This window comes from Balaenoptera musculus, chromosome 2 (assembly GCF_009873245.2).
Source record: "Balaenoptera musculus isolate JJ_BM4_2016_0621 chromosome 2, mBalMus1.pri.v3, whole genome shotgun sequence".
Lineage (NCBI taxonomy): Eukaryota > Metazoa > Chordata > Mammalia > Artiodactyla > Balaenopteridae > Balaenoptera > Balaenoptera musculus.
In genome coordinates, this window is record NC_045786.1 from 66,910,471 (window position 1) to 66,930,220 (window position 19,750).

The following is a 19,750-nucleotide window of genomic DNA, read 5'->3' on the forward strand; positions in this document are numbered from 1 at the left end:
GCTCTTACCAGCTCCATTTCCCAGGGACTGGCTCTTTTCCTTTTATTCCCAGTGACCCTGACGTTCCCAATATTTAAACCCTACATTTCCAAAACTCTTCCTCCATTCTGCTACCCTAGAACCTCACTCTCATCTCAAGTCTGGACAAGATTTTCCATATTCTTATCTGGACTGATTCACAATAGTGGGCCTGTCCTTGTTGCACCACTGTCATTTTATCCATCTTTCTTTGTCTCCCAGTCCCCTCTGCTCTTATTATGACAACATGGTAAGTTATGGGGGCCCAGTTGGGGCCAGACAGCAAGATTTTGAGATGTACTCAGTCACCTCAGCTTTCTGCCTCCCACCTCTATTGCAAGACACGTGTGGACGTAAGGTCATGTATGTGAAAGTGCTTTATAATGATCATTATTTGTGATTATCATTATTTATATATATTTTTCTGACTACAGATACATGCTTACTTTTGAGAATGCAAATGGAGAAAGCATAAACAACAAAACAGAAATAACTCTCTGTATTAGTTTCCTATTGCTGCTGTAACAAACTGCTGTACATTTAGTAGCTTAAAGGGTCAAAGATGAGAAGTCTCACTAGGCTAAAGTCATGGTGTCAGGGGGGCTTCATTCCCCCTGGAGACTCTAGAGGAGAATTTGTTTCCTTGCCCTTTTCAGCTTCTAGAGGTCACCTGCATTCCTTGGCTCATGGTCACTTCCTCCATTTTCAAAGCCAGCAGAACCCTTGTGATTACATTGTCCACCTGCGTAATCCAAGAGTATCTTCGCATCTGAAGATTACTAAGTTAATTACATACACATGTTACCATGTGTGGTAACCTTCACCAGCTTCAGAAATTAGGACATGAACATCTTTGCAGGGCCATTACTCTATCATACCCTCAATCCTTTAACCCAGAAATAATGACTTGTAACATCTTAGTGTGTTTCTTTAGGTTCTTTTTGCTCTGCATATATGTTCTTTCTTTTTATAAAATTGTTATCATATTACATATATTGTTTTAGAATATGTATTTTACCATTCCACTGTTCTATGTAGAGTTTCTTGTTAAATATTATTCGAAACTTTAGTTTTACTGTTTTCATAGCACTTGATTCTATTCATCTATCATAATTTGCTTAACAAATTCTCTATTAGAATTTAGTCTATTTGAAGTTTTTTACTTCCCTTAATAATGTGATTAATGTATGTGTACATAAATATTTATGATTATTTCCTTGTGATATTTCTTTTTTTTAAAATAAATTTTATTTATTTATTTATTTATTAATTATTATTATTATTATTTTTTGGTTGTGTTGGGTCTTCGTTTCTGTGTGAGGGCTTTCTCTAGTTGTGGCAAGCGGGGGCCACTCTTCATCGCGGTGCGCGGGCCTCTCACTGTCACGGCCTCTCTGGTTGCGGAGCACAGGCTCCAGACGCGCAGGCTCAGTAGTTGTGGCTCACGGGTCCAGTTGCTCCACGGCATGTGGGATCTTCCCAGACCAGGGCTCGAACCCGTGTCCCCTGCATTGGCAGGCAGATTCTCAACCACTGCGCCACCAGGGAAGCCCCCTCCTTGTGATATTTCTAAAAAGTGGATTCTTACTATTATTATTAAGTTTTAATACAAAAATACTATGAAAATATTATTGAAATAAATAATTTTTGAACTCAGAAGTCAAATAAGCTAACTGACTCATTTTATAGCTGATAAAACTGAAGATGATAGAAAGAAAGTGAAAAGCTCAAGGTAACATAGTAATTTAGAAAAGGAGCTAGATTTGACTATTTGAAACTTTAGTATGATGAAGAGCATTACAAATAAACTTAAAACACAAATGACAGGATTCAGTACCAACTGCAACTGTGGTAGGTGAAGAAGACAGCAAGACTGGTTGGGAGATTGGTTACATTGAAGAAATAAATAAATTGATTGAGTAAATAAGTAAATATATTGAAGATAAAGAGACTCAGGTTTCTCACTGTTGGAGAAAGTATTTATTTGTAAGTGTGGAATATGGGAAGTCTAGAAAGAATCTTGAAGTGTTAAATTAGAATTAGAGATATTGGTAGGAACGCATGGTTTTAAAATATATACACTGATAGATATAGAAATGGTTATAGGTGCATGCATGTGTATATATATGTATGTATATATGCTTGTGTGTATGTGTATCGTACATATATAAAACATATATTTTCTAGCTCTGTCCACTGAGAGAGGCCAGAAGCAATGACACTCCAGTAGCAATGAGAGCACTAAGAGCCCAGACCTTAATACCATCCTCCACTAAAAGGACCCAAAGCTCTTGGGCTGATCCTAGGTCTGTCAGAGAAAATGCAAAATGAACCTGGAACATCTCATCGTGCTAGGAAGTAAGACAACGCTCAAAGAATGATGGGGGCACAACAAAAGGACACAAGAGCCACACTGAAGGGTCTCCCACTAGCCAAATCTGGGACAACTTGAGCATCAGAATGATGAAAGTGTCAAAATACAACTGACTTAAGAGACTAGAACCTCACAGGTTTAAACTGGTATAAATACATACATGCCTACGTACATAAATGAAAGATGGAGAAGGAAAAACTCTTCCTTGCAGTAGATTTCCAACTAATCTATGTAGAAAGAATGATGGAAATAGAAAATTACCACTGTCATCATGGTGGCTGACTCAGGAGAAAGTTGGCAATGGATACTAAGTTTTGTGTGGAAATTTGATGAGGAATAAGACATTATTCCTTGGAACACCTTTCCACAAAATATTACTAATTAATTACAAAGGAAAAAGCAGTGATTTTATGGTGGAGAAACATGGCTGGAAAAAAGAAAGAAAAGCCACAAGTGACAATCTGGAGAAGATGTTTGTAACATGTATAACAGTTAAAGAATAAGAGTTTCTTATGTACAAAGAACTACAAATCAGCATTTGTATTATAGTCTAATTTAAAAGGGGCAAAAGATACGATAGGGCAATTAAGTCAAGATATATAAATAGCCAACAGATGTAGTACAGATGTTCATCCTCACTAATAATCAAAGAAATACTGAGGAAAACAAGATGCCATTTTTCCCCCTGTTAGACTGGCAAAAATGACAGGTTGATAATATGCCAATCTCTTCATTGGCACCAAAATGCATGTTAGTTAGAAGAGAAAATACAGTGTTTTCTGAAGTGATGTCACTTGCAAAATGGCAAGAATATATACCAGTGATTTTGCAAATAATCTATTACATACAGAGAGTTAATGTACTTCCCTTGCCAACGTAGAAACTCCTTTTGGTGTGCTCACTGAGAACTTCTTCTAATGTTCTACTGAAAATTGAAACACGAATGGCCATACACTCAAATATTAACAGGAAGAGACAAGGTGAAGTATTAGTATGATAAAATCAGAGAATCTTGGGTTAATATTCATTTATCCCACCCATCAACTAATCTCTGAACTCTTCTCTAAAAGCCTTAACACCACCATCCAACAGCTGCTAGAATACCTCTATTGTCCATTCATTCATTCTTTCAACAAATAATTTACTGAACACCTACTTTGTGCTGGGGCAGAGATAGTGCTGAGAATTGAATGGGGAGCAAAAAGAGACATAATATATCTCCACAGGGAGCTTATACTGTACAGGGGGAGACAGCTTTAATCAGGTAATCATGTAAATAAGTCTTAAATTGTAACAAAAGCAAGTGGTATAAAGGAGAGGTACATGATGATAGGAGGACCTAAAACAGGGGAATTTGACTTTGTCAGGAAGTTCAGGGGAGAAAGTGTGGCTGGAGCTGAAATATGATGGATGCGAAGGGGGTTAACTAGTTAAAGAGAAGAGGCAAGAGCATTTTAGGCAGAGGGGCAGCATGTGTAAAAGCCCTGTGGCAGGAGGTAATATGATGAGTAAAGGGTTGGAAAAGAGAGAAAAAAGAGGGGGAGTTAGGGTGAGCAAAGCCTGTCAAGGCACATGGGATCAGCCAAGTGAAATGTGAGACCTTTGTCCCAGAAGCTGGGAACAGTAGTAAGCTCTGGGACAGGACCAGCTCTGTGTCTGGAGAAGATACCTCTCACTGCCTCGTGCAATTCTCCCTATACCAAACTTGAATAAATAAAAACCATAAGTCAACTGTCCCCATAGTTCCATCCTCCCTACTGCCCCAGGGATCACAGATTTAATCCTTGTTTCTCATGACAAGCATTTGGAGAGGGCAGCCTCTCCTGCATCTCCTCCCCTTGCTTCCTTGCCACCCAGCCCTTTTGCCAGAGGGCATTGTTCCTGTCCTCCCTCCACCCCAGGTTGATTCCTGAATGCCCTTCAGTTTGTCCTTTTCTCTTTCCATGTGTGGGCCTGAGAAAGGAATGTAAAACCAATGGAGGGCTCAGGAATGCAAATGGAAAATGATTATTGAACAAGCTGAAAACTGCTCAAAACATAAACTCTCACTTTGAAACTATTATCTGACTGAAATGGAGAATTGCAAAACTGAGAATAAGGAATACAAAACAACTAAAGTCTATTTACAATGTTGGATGGCCAGAGGGTATCAGGAGAGGGCAGGCAGGAGGTTATTCCATCCTTTAGACAGAGTTGTGGTCACCCAACACTAATACAAGAGGAACTGAACATTTTGAAAAATAAGTCTCATGAAGTAGTAGTGAATTTAAACATTGTAATTTCTGGGGCAAAAGAGGTTAAAAATTATTTATCTATAAATATTATACATCAGAGGCACACATGTACACATGAAGAATCTCGTGGATGAAATATTGAATAAGTAGAAGCATGTTGTAGAATAATAATACATAGGATGTTATGATCTATAAAAAGTTTTAAAAGAAACACAATTAAACCACATATTAAATATATAAATCCATTACACCTGTAATCTGCCTTCACCGATCAAAGTCATTTTAATTGTTGCTATAAAAAAAGTGCATGTCCTCCAAGCTGCACTTAGCCTCAACGATAAGATGTTTGCCTGAGATGTTTCCCAGAAACTTGGAGTCAGCTGTGTCTAGTTCCAGCTGAGCTGGTTAAGACTGGATAGGACCACTGACCCTCCAACTGGGCATGTGCGAGTGTCAGCTCAGTGACATTTTGACATCAGAAGGGCGAAAACTCCACCCTCAGATCATGCCAAATGCCTCAATTTTTTAACATGCCTCCCATGAAGAAGCCCGTAGCTTAGTAGTAACTCCTGTGCAGAATGACAATTCCCTCACCTTTCTCTTATTTCCAATCACCTGTCCCGTCGCTCCCCAAGCCTACGACCACCTTGCTCCTTTATCCCATAAATCTCTCATGCCCCTTGAGGCAGATTTGAGACTTGTTCTCCTTTCTCCTTGCTTGGCTGCCTTGTGAATAAACCCTTTCTTTGCTGCAAACGTCAGCATTTCAGTGTTTTGGCTTGCTGCATGTCAGGCAAATGAACCTGGTTGAGTAACACATTCACATGCAGTAAAAGCATAAAGATATGAAAAGGAATAAAAGTTCCAATTGCAAGATGGTGGATGCCTCTGGGAGGAGAAAGGGCCATGCAAGGGGGATTGGCAAGGAGTACACAGGACTGGAGGTGGTCTTGGTTCATTACATTAGCATTTAGACCTTTTTGTATTTATGAAATATTTCCCAATACATTTTTTTTAAGAAGAAAAAATTGACCACCTAAGTTGCTGGTGAACTACTGACAAGAAAAGGAACAGAAACAGAACTCTTACCTCCTTTCTCATGATTAACTTTCTATTTAAGAACAGATTCTAGAAAGGTTCACTCCCTGGATGGCATAAAGCAGCCTCACAATAAGATACAGGCAGAGCATTAATGGGCAAACTGAGGCCCCATCGGAATGAGTTGCAGTCATTTAAACTCCAACTGTACCGAATGAGAAGACCCTGGTGTATCGGCAGAACCAGCCCAAAACTAGCCCTTTACTGTTTCTGACAAGAAACTGAGTTGTTTTTCACAGACAACAGAACAAAACCACAAGTCATACAGCCAAAGTATGCACCGAGGAGAAAATTTTGACCTCAGACAACACCCGAAAACAAAATCTCTCTTCCCGTGAAACCAAAGGACCTGGACATGACCGGAACCTGAATGCCAGAGCCCTTTCAGAGGCGAGGGGTCCGCTGTCCCCGAAGAGCCAGTGATAAAGCCCCCTTTATCACACCTCACCATAAATGGCCAAATTCCAGCGCCCTTCAGTGAAGGCCTGCCCTGCATACCAGCCATCTTCCCCTAACTCATAAAAGCTTGACCAAACCCCAGATCAGGGAGCCACAGCTTTGAGCCTTGCCTCCTGTCTCCTTGCCAGCTGACCTCGCAATAAAGCCTTTTCTTTTCTCAAAAGCTGGTGCCATAGTACTGTATTGGCTACTGCACCCATCGGGCAGCAAGCCCTTTGCTTGGTAACACTGGTCCTATATTTACAGACATAAAGCATGGCCTCACCCGAATTGGCATGGACCATGTAAATGCTGAATTTACAGTCAGCTCATCAGAAGAGCAGTGAATCTTAGAAGCTCCCTCACAGTCCCTGTTGCATAGGCATGGACGTTGTGGAGTCTTTACATATTTCAGTATTTCATATGGCATCAAGTCGACTTACCTGCTGCTCCATGGTCCTTGGATCGATAAAAGTCACCAGGTTGGTGGAAAAGTAACCAATCACATTTTTCATTTTACAAGCATTTCCAATTTGAAGGCACAAGGCACTGAGAACTTGGGGATCCAATGAGGTCTGAGGCATGGTGGTCCCAGAGGAGATGAAGGGACCTTCGGCATGAAACTGGTCCCCTGTTGACAGCATCCTGATTTCTCCATTGGGTTCTATCAGCATGTCCACTGTCAGGTTAGTGACACTCTCTGAAGGTGGGTATGCTTCGATCACGCCTCCTGGGGGGAAAAGCATGGGGTGGGTGAAAGGACGAGCTCACATGGACAGTGCCCATTAGAGCGAGGGGAAAGAGCCCAGGCTTTGGCAGAGGGACTCAGGCTCAGAGCCTGCATCTGCCATGTCTTGTGAGACTTTGAGCAAGTAGTTTCAATTCTCTGAACTTCCTTTCCCTCATTTTTAAAATGGGCATAATAAGACCTACCTCACCAGACTGTTGTGAATCTTCGTGATACTGTGTCTATAGTATTTAGCCCAATGCTTGGGGTGTAGTAGGACTCAGTGAATGGTAGTTTTGATCGTAACTAGGAAGACACTGTAAAGATCATCAGGCCTATGCCCATTCAGTACATAAACAATGAACCTGAGGACTATAGCAAATCCCTCAGGGGGAATTAACCATCCACAGTCCATAGTTTGTACCTTGATGAACACTGCACTTTCTGTTCAACTTCACTGCTTTTTGAAATTTTGACAGGTTAGGGCTTTTATCAGGCATAAGAGAACACTGACTATTATGTCAGCCAAAGGACTACTATATATAGCTGGTTGTTTTAAAATATAGAGCCAGGAGATGCTGCCATTCTTGAAGAACAGATAAGCTTGCTCCGTGCTGATAATGGGAGCTTCATAATTTATCTTATTTTACCTTTTGCTCTGAATAACAAAAATCATAGAGGCAAATTTGATGTTCATAGCAACAAATTAGCCCTGGATAAATTTGTGGCTCAGCTCATTGGTGTCCACAAAATTCACATGGCCCTATTTTCTATTTTTAGGCCAAACTTGTAAATCCTACTGTATATATCCCTTTTATAGAAAAAAATTTAAATATTATTTGTGAAGAATTAGATAACATAATTTAAAAGTAAAAACAACTAAGTGTTCCTAGACAAGGCAGCCTCTGAAGCCTGACAATATTAAGATAAACTTGCCCTGTATTTCAGGAATTTGCTGGGAGGTGACCTCTGCCCACAAGCTTTGAACAGCATATATGGTTAAATCCTGAAATTTTAACAATTCTCAAGTGCAGCCATCTGTTACTTTATACAAAAGGCACTTTCTTTAAATGTCTATAAATGTGGTTGGAGCTGGTCCTAAAGAAAACTGAGTTTCAGAAGGAAAACTGATTTATCTTTTCGGTTGGTTTGAGATGTGCTTTTCTTTAAATGAGGTTTCCTAGTGGGTGCTGTACCCAAATACCGGTTGCCGGGGATTTAGCAAGGTAAAGGTAACAAAACAACAATGACACAATGCACAAGAAAAAGCAAAAAAACCTACTGAGTCTCTCTGATTCAGAAAACTTTGTGGCTTTAGCTATCACCTACATTTTGAAAGATGGTGCTTCAGTGAAAACACATTGTCCTTTATAGTTACAAGATTATTTTACTTCAAAGTAGCTTATTTGTATTGTCTTCTCAGCAATAGAACCACGGTGTTTTCACTGTTAATTTTTTTCCTTTCGAAGCAATTAATTCCTCTTTTAAAAATGTATTGCCTTTGATATAATCCTATGACAATGTAGAAATCAAATCTATAGCACACTTTGTGACCATAAGCACACTTCAGAGAGTAGAAATGAAATGAAATAGGCAATAGGGGAAGATGGCAGGAGATGGTGGCCTAAGGGTCAGGAAACCTGGGGGAAGGCCTCTTTCAGTCAGTGAGCATTTTATGCAGGGCCTGCTGTATGCACTGGGCTCAGAGCCTGGCAGAGGTTTGAAAACACATGACTTACCAGAACTGGATTTTTGAGACATGCTAAAATTGTAGGATCTAACTGTGTTCACATTCACCACAAATTTGTTGTGTGATTTTGTAGTCATTTCCTAGCTTTAAGCCTCTTTCTTTGTCTGTAAAATTGGCTCAATAAAGCTTGTTCTGCCTCCCGTAAATAAACACTGTGATTACAACATGGCTGAGAGAGAGGAAGAAAGGATAGAGATGAAGGAGGTTGAGGCAAAGCCTAAGCTTGTGGTTATACAGCTCAGGTGAGACAGTGGCTGGGAAAACCCTTTCTAATCTACAAAGCTCACATGAAAATAATAGATTAGAGGAGGGTTTGCAGACTGACCTTAGAAGATCTGGAAACTTCCTAACATCCTGTCCTGTATGGACCTAAGATCTTCATGGTCTTCCCCTCCTAACTTAAAAAAATCCTTTATTCTTAGCCATTTTTTATTATATGTACCTTATTTTCTTCCATTTACGCACGGGGTTGACTCTTTCAGCTTTACTTTTCTGGCAGTGGGTGCATGTGGAGATTTGTAGAATCACAGAAATTTAGATTTGAGAGGACACTAGAGACCGTGAAGTATAACTGCCCCCCGCTTCTCCCTGCACCAGTGAAGAATCCTTTTTCAGCATTCTTGTTAGATGGTGGGCCATCCGACGCCTTGCTTAAATAATTCATTAACAGAGTGTTTACTATGCCCTTCCACCCCACTCTGCCTTGCAGTATATTCCAACGCCCAACAGATCTGTCCTTTCCCATGCGATCTCATACCCTGAGCTAAGAAGTATTCCTTGGTAAATATACCCATTGGCTCTGGCCAAGACTCCTGGAGCAGCACAGGGGTAGCCTTTTATTCGCTCTGCTACGTAATCACAGAGGGATTCGGGGTGAGTTACTTAATCTTTTGTACCTCAGTTTCCTCCTCTATTAAAGCAAGGGTGATAATGGTACCCACCTCATAGGCCTGTTGGGAGGATCAAAGAAATTAATATAGGTGTACTTAGAATAGAGTCTAGCACATAGTAAGCACAGACTCTGGTTGTTATGTTATCTTCACTGTGCTATTCTCACCACTGGCTTGTTGCTGCTGCTGTTGTTAGCATCTGATATAATATTATTATAATACTATTATATATTCATGTTAATATATTATCATCGTTTGACAGTGGTGAAGAGTGGAAAGATATCTTCTGTGGTCTGTATCCTAGCTTTCCCTTATAATTCACGTGGGTAAGCATATAGGAATATCTGCCTTACACTGTAACCTTCTAGAGAGTGAGGGTCAATGTGTGGCCGTGCCTCTGTGTAGCACTCCCACAGGACCTCTACAACTGGGGATAAGCAGCATTTGCTCCATTCATTCCCTCATCCACTGACCTCCTAATGTCATTGGAAAATTGAGGAGAAGTCAAGAGGAGGATGATGAAAGAAACAGAGGCTGACTTTGCTCCAGGACTGTAGAGGATCTTATTTACAAAGTCTACCTTCAGAACTGGAAGTGAGACCATTTCTGCTCTCCTAGAAAATGGAAGGAGAAACTAACATTTCTTAAAGACTTATTTTGAGTCAGGCTCCATGGTAGAAACTTTCATATCTGTATTTCATTGAATCCTCCCAACAACCCTGTGAAGTAGGTGAGGAAACTGGGCCTCTGAGGGTTTAAGAACCTACATCAGGTCAAGGATGAGATCCAAGCCCAGGTCATCTGATTCCAAAGCCTACTTCTCAGGAGAAGTCTGTGGTGCAAAAATATGGTCAGAATCTTGAGCTATGCATGGCACGCTTGGTATGCTCAGTTCCTGCTTACTTAAGAGGCTGAGTGCAAGATAAATATTTAGGCAAAGTTTAAAAGAGAAAGAAAATCTGCTTGTAGGAGCACTTTTCTAAACCAACACAAGAGTTGCAAGGTATTCAAATTGGCCCCAGGTTGACCCAAAACTAGAATTCAAGGTTGTGCAGACTAATCCTCAGTAGAAGCTTTACAGTCTTATTTACCTTGACTGAGAAATGTTTGGAGGAATTTCCTCCATGTCGGGAACCGTTTCTCATTGACTGGCTGTGCGTGCTGTGCTAAAACGCCCGCCAGCTCCTCGGAGATCTTCACCAAAGCTGGCTCCTGCAGAAACAAATTAAATAGAACCACAAGCAATTTTACTACAGAAATGAAAACTGCTTGTGGAGTGATTAAAAACCAGGCCTCCAACAGGCAAAAAAAATGTGGTTACTGTTTACCCAGAGTCAGAAAGCCATTTTGAAAATATTCTCTATTTTTCCAGCCATTTCAATTTTCATATTTCAAAGTGACTTGGCCCCTAAATATTGCTGCTAATCGTGCCTGTTGTCTCCAAAAGGCAGCCTTCTGTCTGGGCAACAGGTAACCCCAGTTTCAGACCCACAGCAGCCTGACCAATGGCACGTCCTCGGGCACCGTGCCTCCCTACTCTGGGCCTCAGTCTCCCATTGTGTAAAAGGTGGGGTTCACTACCTTCTCCCTAAGGTCCTTCAGACTGGAATTTTTTTTTTCATTAAAAAAGATTTTATTGATGTATAGTTGATTTACAATGTGTTAATTTCTTCTGTAGAGCAAAGTGACTCAGTTATACATGTATTTATATTCTTTTCCATTATGGTTTGTCACAGGATATTGAATATAGTTCCCTGTGCTCTACAGTAGGACCTTGTTGTTTATTCATCCTACATATAATAGTTTGCCTCTGCTCCTCCTAAATTCCCATTCCTTCCCTTCCCTACCCACCCTCCCCCTTGGCAACCCAGATGGGAATGTTTTTTATCTTATGACCCTAACAGAGCTGATCTTGGGAGAGATCATGGAGTTGGCAGGGTCTTTCTTGGGCACCTTCATCTCTTTAAGCCGTGCCCATTCCCCCTGGTTGGGGGGCCTCCATGTAACTCTGGTATCAAAGCCTTAAACCGCGGCTGACCCTGTAGAGGTGGGATTTTAGGAGGGGGCAGGTTGGAAGAGGGAGGTGGGGAGGGGAGCTGGCCTCAGTCACCTGATATACCCCACTAGGTCATAGCCTCATCTGCCTAGATGTGAGGCTGGCCCCACGTCATTGTACAACAACCCCAAACTACAGAGCATCCTGTCAAAATGAAAACAGTAGGAAACCCTCTGATGAATAAGAAACCTGGCTTTTTGACATGAAAAGACTCGGTTTGTCGGGACATTTTGTTTTTGTTTTTTTTTTGGAAAGTCTTAGACTATCTAAAATTTTTTAGATAGAAGCCACCTCTTCAGATATTTTTTCTCTCAGAAGAAGAGCAGGGCACTAGACACAAAACATTTGATGGGCAGGATTCATATTCAAAATATGGGACATTGACAAGAAAAACTCAGGCTTGCTTTGCGTTGCTGGGGAACTTTCTAATCTGTGAGTGAACATCAGTATTTGGAAGAATCAGAAAAGAATCAGCTTTGGCGAATGGGGCAGGAAGGAATCTTAGAAATCATCTGTACAGCCTTTTTTTTTTTTTTAATTAAGGTATGTACAGTTTTTTGTTTTTGTTTTTTAATTTATTTATTTATGGCTGTGTTAGGTCTTCGTTTCTGTGCGAGGGCTTTCTCTAGTTGTGGCAAGCGGGGGCCACTCTTCATCGCAGTGCGCGGGCCTCTCACTATCGCGGCCTCTCTTGTTGTGGAGCACAGGCTCCAGACGCGCAGGCTCAGCAGCTGTGGCTCACAGGCCCAGTTGCTCCGCGGCATGTGGGATCTTCCCAGACCAGGGCTCGAACCCGTGTCCCCTGCATTGGCAGGCAGATTCTCAACCACTGCGCCATCAGGGAAGCCCTGCACGGCCATTTATTTTCAATTTCCCTGCCTTTAAAAAGTGATTGTCCTCCCCCCTCCCCCAGCTCCTTGGAACATCTGATTCATTCTGGGTCCCGTGCCCTCTGAAAATCTACAGAAGAAGACAAATAAATATCTGAGAGTACACTCTAGGCAGGTCCCAGTAACCTGAATAATTTCTGAAATATCCAGAAAATCCTGGTGGGAGAGTCTCATTAGTTACCTTAGTAAGTGCTTGACGTACAAAACAAAAATGCCATGAGGAAGGGAGAGTGCCGGCCGCTGCCCACCCTTGTTCAGGATGGCTCTCTGCACAGTTGGGGGTCGTGAAGAAGGGCAGGGGAAGCCAGCTTACACAAGGAGCCTCTGCCTTGGGAGTTAGAGGCAGGGAAGTTGCTGTCAAAGCCCGAGCACTTCGTATGCTGCACAGTTTACATCTTCTCTGCTCTTTACTGTACATTACTTCATCTCCCCGAAGCCCTGCATCTAAACCATAAACAAGCACACAAAACACGCAGTTCCAACAACCTGGACCCCCCTCTTGGTTCCTTCTTTGAGCACTGTCCTCCACACCCATCTTTCTTTTTGTTTTACACTTGTTTCAGTTAAAACCATCCTACTCTATCGAAAAAGACCAATTGTCTGTGATTCATGCAGTGCCCCAAAGCTGGGACGATGGAGCACGTCTGTAGGTTCCCACCCTGCTTGGGAAACTAAATGTCAAGGAAGGAACCCATGCAGGGCAGGCCCTCTACCAGGACAGTGGAGACTTCCTTTTTGTTCTGCCCTGATTAAAGGGCCCTTTCTGCCCTGTGTCTGAAAGGTGTTGAACCATCTATCCAGTGATCTGCTATCTGCTATCACATCAAGTCAGTTCAAGAGAAGTAATTCATTTATTCATTCATTCATGCAAAAAATGACAGGTACTTAGAGGAGTCAGAATCACTGAGATAGACAGTGGAATGGTAGTTGTCAGGGGGAGGGGGAATGGGGAGTTAGTGTTTAATGGGTACAGAGTTTCAGTTTTATAAGATGAAAAGAGTTATGGAGATGGATGGTGGTGATGGTTGCACAACATTATGAGTGTATTTAATACCTTTGAACTGTAGACTTAAAAATGGTTAAGATGGTAAATTTTATGTTATGGGTATTTTACCACAATAAAAAAAATTGAGGAAAAAAATTACAGAATGTCAGGCCTAACTGAACTAAGGAAAAAGAGTGTTTATGTGTTGGGGTGTGGGGAGACTAGAGATGGAGGTGAGATAATGAAGGAGTATGTGAAAGCTTTGCCACCTAAGTCTTGAAACTAGATCTCTATCTGTTTAAGGATTAAGGCAAAACTCCTCAGTACGACACACAAAGGCCCTCTGTGACCTGGCCTCTGATTCCTAATGTAGCCTCACTTCTCTCCTTTCTGGCTTTCAGTCTCACCCCAAACTGCCCTGGCTCAATGTCTTTCCTCCGCCTTCCTTCCTCCCCTTCCTCACCTAGCTGACTGCTCCTCACCCTCTCTGAGTTAGTTCCAGTCATACCTCCCCCAGGAAGCCTCCTCTGCCATCCCTGTGGGGTATCCTTTCCCCATGCTCTCCAGCTCCCCGGGGGCTCCTTAATGGCGTGGTCAGTGGCTTTGAGGTCAGGCTCCCCAGCGCTCGGTACAGGGAACACTCAATATTTGTGGACTGAGTCGTGGCGGTGATAAACACAGGGACCCAGCCCCGAAGAGCTGAAGTTACAGAAAAAGGGAAAATGTGAAACCTCGCAACAGGTTCCCTCCTTGCTGCCCAGGGACCACCTGGGGGGATGACGACTTAAGAAGCACCAATTCTTCCTGGGTGGATTTTATGAGATTCCCGGCCTCTGAGGGGCACTGGAAAGACAAATGAGGTGACATTTATGAAGTGTCACCTCCGATGCAACATGCTATGTGAGGGCCAATAATTAACTTGTGAGGCTGTAGCCTGCAAGAGGCATCTGGACACTGTGTCAGGCTGCCCTCACTGCCTCTGCTTACAAAGCCAGCCATTCTGCCTTGATCTACAGCGTTTGCGCTGTGTACAAAGCCATAGCAAGGGGGTAAATTTCCTAGAGGAAAGTCTGCTGTGGAAATTGTGTCCCATCATGAGAAGTACAGGGCCGAAGGCACTGGCAGGGTGACATTCGATAGGGGATGCTGGGGCACACAGAGGCAGCTTGGGGCCACGAGGAACTCTCTAAGAAAAAGATATGCAGAGGAATAATGGGGTGGGAGGTATTAACTGTTCAATTTATTTATTTTGAAAGCATCTGATAGGAAATAGAAGGATTATACTAAGAATGGCCTTAGTTCCAATGAAGAGACATCAGATGCAAGTTCTCAGCTTGGGGGGAGTTTCTGTTCTCTAGTGTTTATCATTTTGCATAGTTCAAACACAATTACCAGAACTTGAAGGGCAGATGCTGATAAGGGAAGATCTGTAGCTATTTGGGCTTATTCTGTTCAGAGTAAACTTAAATACACACTGATGCACACAGACACAGATGTACAAAACTGTGACACACAAACCCCCAAATTCATGTGAGTCATCAGAACAGTATTCATAAAATACTTTCTCTTGTCACAGCAGGCTCACATTCATTATCTCCTTTGGTCCTGACACCAACACTCTGAGGTGGGCCAGCACAGGATTATTTCCCCTGCTCTACAAATGGGAAGTAGAGGCCCCTGGAGTGAGGAGGCTTGTGTAAGGTCACTGGCTGAGTTGTCAGATTCTGTTATTGGGTGATTTTCAACACGTGACTGAAGACAGAAAACAACAGAGTTGGGGAAACCATTGCTAGTTTGCCTTCTTCCCCACTGCTTTTCACCCTTGCAAAGTGTGTGTGTGTGTGTGTGTGTGTGTGTAGAATATCTGTTACAAGCCAGCAACTGGGGCACACATTCTCTGTCTTAAATACTTATGAAATGAGTAGTTCAATGAGGCACATCAAGGTGATAGACTACTGGTTAGTGTTTCAGAGAGTTTATCATTCACATGGAGCAGATCGTTTAGAGCTAACAACTCTGGAGGTGTGGAAAGGAAAGCTTAGACCTCATGGGTGATAAACAAATGTTAGAAAAATACCCTTCACTTCTTGAAAAAAATCAATTCCAGATCTTCATTCCATTATGATTGCACTGGCTCTGGCAATGCACATTAGCTGCTGGCCTTTGTGGAGCTAATAGCTCTGGAGCAATTCCCATCCAGGAGGAACCTGAGCCGCATCTGTGCCACTGCATAGCCTTGTCACCCTGTATCCATATTTACCCCTCAGAGTGCATCAGTGATAGTCATGACCTTGGAGTGTTCCAAGATAACTGCAGGGCCTCCATCAGCCTGACCAATGCATCCTAGAGATTCTTGTCTATCAAGCATGGACCTTGCCTCTCAGCTCTCTCTCTTTTTTCTATCAAGAAAGTATAAATTTGAAGGAAGAGGTATTTGACTGAAAGAAATTCAGGATATCTCAGGAGAAGCTGCTAGCATATCCAATTTAATATTGCCCCCAATGACTAAAGCTACTTCAAGCTCCAGAGAGTTAACTTTCCCAAGTAAATTCTAAGTGTGTGTGTGTGTGTGTGTGTGTGTGAGTATGAGTGTGTGTGTGTGTGTGTGTGTGTTGGGGAGGATGAGCAAGGAGGAAGAAAGAAGACAAATTAGAATGCTCTAAATGTCAATCTCACCAATACTCCTTTTACTTCAGAAGCTTCTTTGCTGGATTGGCAGTGGTGAATTAAGTAAAATAACTTCTCGGCTAATCACCTCCCATCTCTCACATCAGACATTGGTGTTGTTCAAAAGAGAAACCAAGGGACCTACCTAGATGATTCTGCTTTATAGAGCCTTCTGATATCCCTAAATGGAGGAATAGGGCCAAAAGGGCAAGACAATCACTTGAAAAACTAAGCAAGAATGTTAGTGTTGAAAGAGGCCATCTGGAACATCTAAGACAAATGCCTCGTGTAACAGAAGAGGGGATGGCGCTTCTACACTCATAGAGCGAGACCACAGGAGCTCTCTGGCTGCCTCTGGCTCTGGGGTGAGTGGTTTCCACCACCCCTGCTGCCTCTTTCAAAGGGAAAGTGTGGGTTCCATGAAAGGTGCTCAGGCTTTGAAAGGCTAGCGGCACAGAGGTGGAGAGAAGGGAGGGGTTCCTACTTTGAGTGTGAATTTAGGAAGGTTACTTCGCTTGCACAGGACACTTTTTACCACTATAGTTATTTTGTAGGTAAAACAATAGCTCTCTCTTATTGAAAGCTTACCATGTGGTAGGTCTGTGCCAGGGATTTTATATTTATTATCTCAAAGCCAGTCTCTGAAGTAGTCATTATCATCTCCATTTCATGTCACACACCCACGAAGTAGCAAACTGGGATTCAAATCTAGTTGCTACCAGTATGCCATAGTGTGATGAGATCTGGGTCTGTAACTGCCATCAGTGGGCATTGATGGTCCAGCTGGGTCAGATTTAGATCATCCACATGTGATGCTAAGTCTGTGCTGTCAAATTTATGACAAATGGTAGAATGGACATCTGTTGTTGGCTGCCTAGCATCTTTGTCCCCTCGTTCCAGGTAATGATATCCCCAACTTCCTTTCAGGAACTGTCCCTACCCCATTCTTAGCTATGCAAGAATTGAGAGTGACTCCACGCTCAGCTCCAGGGATGGGCCCCTGGTTAGCAAAGCCATACCCTGGCCACAGTGGTTCGTTCAGGAGGGGCACATGACCCAGTTAGGCCAATCAAGTGTTAGGAAACACTTGCTGGGGTCTTCTGAGAAAGAAGCTTTTATGCTCTTCTGAGAATGCTGCCTGGTGAGATGTTCTCTCTTCCTATTACCTTGACCGGGGACAAGCTCTAGGAGCTACTTGACTAAGGACAAGCTCCAGGAGCCACTGGCAGCCATCTAGCGACCCTGGGGACAGCCCGCCTTAGGATGGAGCAGACATTATGCACAGTACGGAGGAGTGATGGAAAGTAACTGGGTCCTTAGTGATACTGAGCCACTGGATTAAGCCTTGTCTGATGCCAGAGCCAATCTCTGGATTTTCACTTAGTTGAGATAATAAATTCTCTTTATTTTTTATTTTTATTTTTAAAAATTCTCTTTATTTTTAAAGTCATTTGGAGTTGGATTTTCTGTTATTGAATATTAAACATTTTAAACTGATACAAAGGGGTGGGCCAAACCGTGTATCCACAATCCATGCTGGATGCTTAAGCCAGCAAATGCTCTGATCACTCTATGCATTGGTTACTCTCATTCTGCAGTCAGTAGTGAGGTTTTCACTCATTCCTTTCCATTAAAATCATTAGCAATCGTCCCTCTTTAGAGTGCAAAAATAGGCTGAGAGGATGAAGAAAAAATGAAAATGTCTTCAGCAAGTCATAAACTACTTCCCACACCTACTTAAAGTTTAAGGACTACCTTAATACTCCATGTTTAATTGTTAATTGAGGGTTTAAAAATCAAAAATGCCAACTTTGCCTTCGATGAGATGGAAAATTATGCTGCTGTAGAAGGTAACGTAATGTAAAACAGCCAACATTACCAAGGCACACAAATGCTTTTGGTATGTAAAATTGCTTTGTAAAATATTTGCTCCATCTGCTGAAAGCGGCAAAGACAATTTTCCCTTGATAGCTAACGGCCCATCTTGGCTGTGTGGCAAGTGATTCGCTGCGGTGGCGGCTCTCATTAAACAGAATGGTGAAAATGTGGTATATAATTCCATACTTATGTAGCATTATCCACTCGCTGCTTCTCGAGAAGTCTGTCCCTCATTATCCAGGCCTCCACCTTGCACCAACATGCAGGCCTAGCAGTTGATTTGACTCGAGAAGCGTTTTGTCCAACTGAGGCACATATGTTGCGCCTCCATTCCAAAGCTCAGCACAACTGCTTCGCCCCGACCAGAAACGCTAGAGAGGTTCATTCCCTTTCAGCTTTCCAGCTCTTCAACTGCTGTTTCTTTTTTCCCCTCTCCACAGGGGGCCATGATTTTCTTTCTAGGCTCACCCTGTCGCACTGCATGCTGGGGGTTTCAATAGATAAAGATTAAGCATTTCTTGAAATTCTTACTTGAACTTTGCACATACACAAAAGCAGGAAAAATTTTTCCCATGGGCCAGAGTGGCCACCATAAAAGCCCGACAGGCACTGCCCTTGGTTCATGGTGTATGTGGTCGTCTGTGATCGCTCTCTTTAAAGGAGTTGTTTACACTGTACTCTGAATTACTTCAACATCTGCTAAAGGAACAATTAAAAATAAATAATCCAGGGTGGTTTAAAAAAAGAAGAATATGTTCATGTTTTGGGAATAAAAAGTAGTTACAGCAGCAAGTGGTAGATTTTTTTAAAGATATTTTTAATGTTGGACAATGGGTTTAAAGGCAATTATATTAAATATGAGTGACATCAAGTAAAAACATATGACTGTTTTAGAGATTACACAATATTTTAAAGCAGAAACCACGCAGTTTAAAAATCAACCGTAAATGGTAGTGGCCATAATTATTATTATTGACAATAGGTTTCTTTCTTTCCAGTTAGAGAAATATCGCTGGTTGAGAAAACTGCATATGCTGAAAAAGCTCTTTAGTTGAAAATTAAAAACAAAAGAAAACACATGTGCCCTTTGGACTTGATTTTTCATTCAAGTAGTGGGGAGCGGGGTGAATTTGTCGACTGAAATGGGAGACTATCAGGAGGATTTATATTTTAATTTTATACAAAATAAATGGGCAAGCATCTGCCTTTCTTAATCGGAGTCTGTACCTTCTTTGATATTTCCACGTGTACAGAGGTATATACTTGAGGTGGATGTGATAGCATTATATATTTAGTATTGTTTTTTCTACAGACCATGCTTATTAAAATACCAGGGTAATAAATCAGTGAATTCCAAAAGTGAGGATTTTTTGTTTGCTCTGGCACAATTACACGAAAGTCTGGGTCTTCTCAAGGGCATCCCTCTCTCACCGAGGGGCTTGGAGGACAGACGACCAGAAGCAAATGGCGCAGTGGCCGGCAGAGGAGAGTAAAACCCACTCTGAATCTGTTCCAAATATCCGTGCCTGCTCTGTGGCTTGAAGCAGATATTTCCAAAAGAACTCCAATGGGGACTTCCTGTATGTGAAAACATAACCAATTCTTGTTCCTCTCATCTTTTGCTTTATTCCTTCCTTCCACGCTGTTATCGCGAAAACTGGTAGTTAAATTCAATTGATTCAAAATATTCCGGATCCATATGGCCGCCAACCCTGGAGCTGAGGCGATAGCGCCTCACTGCTGTT

The 19,750-nt window shown here is 42.1% G+C and overlaps 1 protein-coding gene across 7 annotated transcripts in view; it reads right to left on the reverse strand.

Annotated features, from left to right (window-relative positions):
* IQCH (IQ motif containing H) overlaps positions 1-19,750 on the reverse strand; it is a 215,198-nt gene that overhangs the window by 43,734 nt on the left and 151,714 nt on the right. For all 7 annotated transcript variants that reach the window (XM_036843582.1, XM_036843585.1, XM_036843584.1 and 4 more), the window contains 2 exons: positions 10,621-10,741; positions 6,606-6,892 (listed from right to left, as the gene is read on the reverse strand). In XM_036843582.1, coding sequence (XP_036699477.1) covers positions 6,606-6,892; positions 10,621-10,741 — 408 coding nt within the window. The remainder of the gene's footprint in view (positions 1-6,605; positions 6,893-10,620; positions 10,742-19,750) is intronic.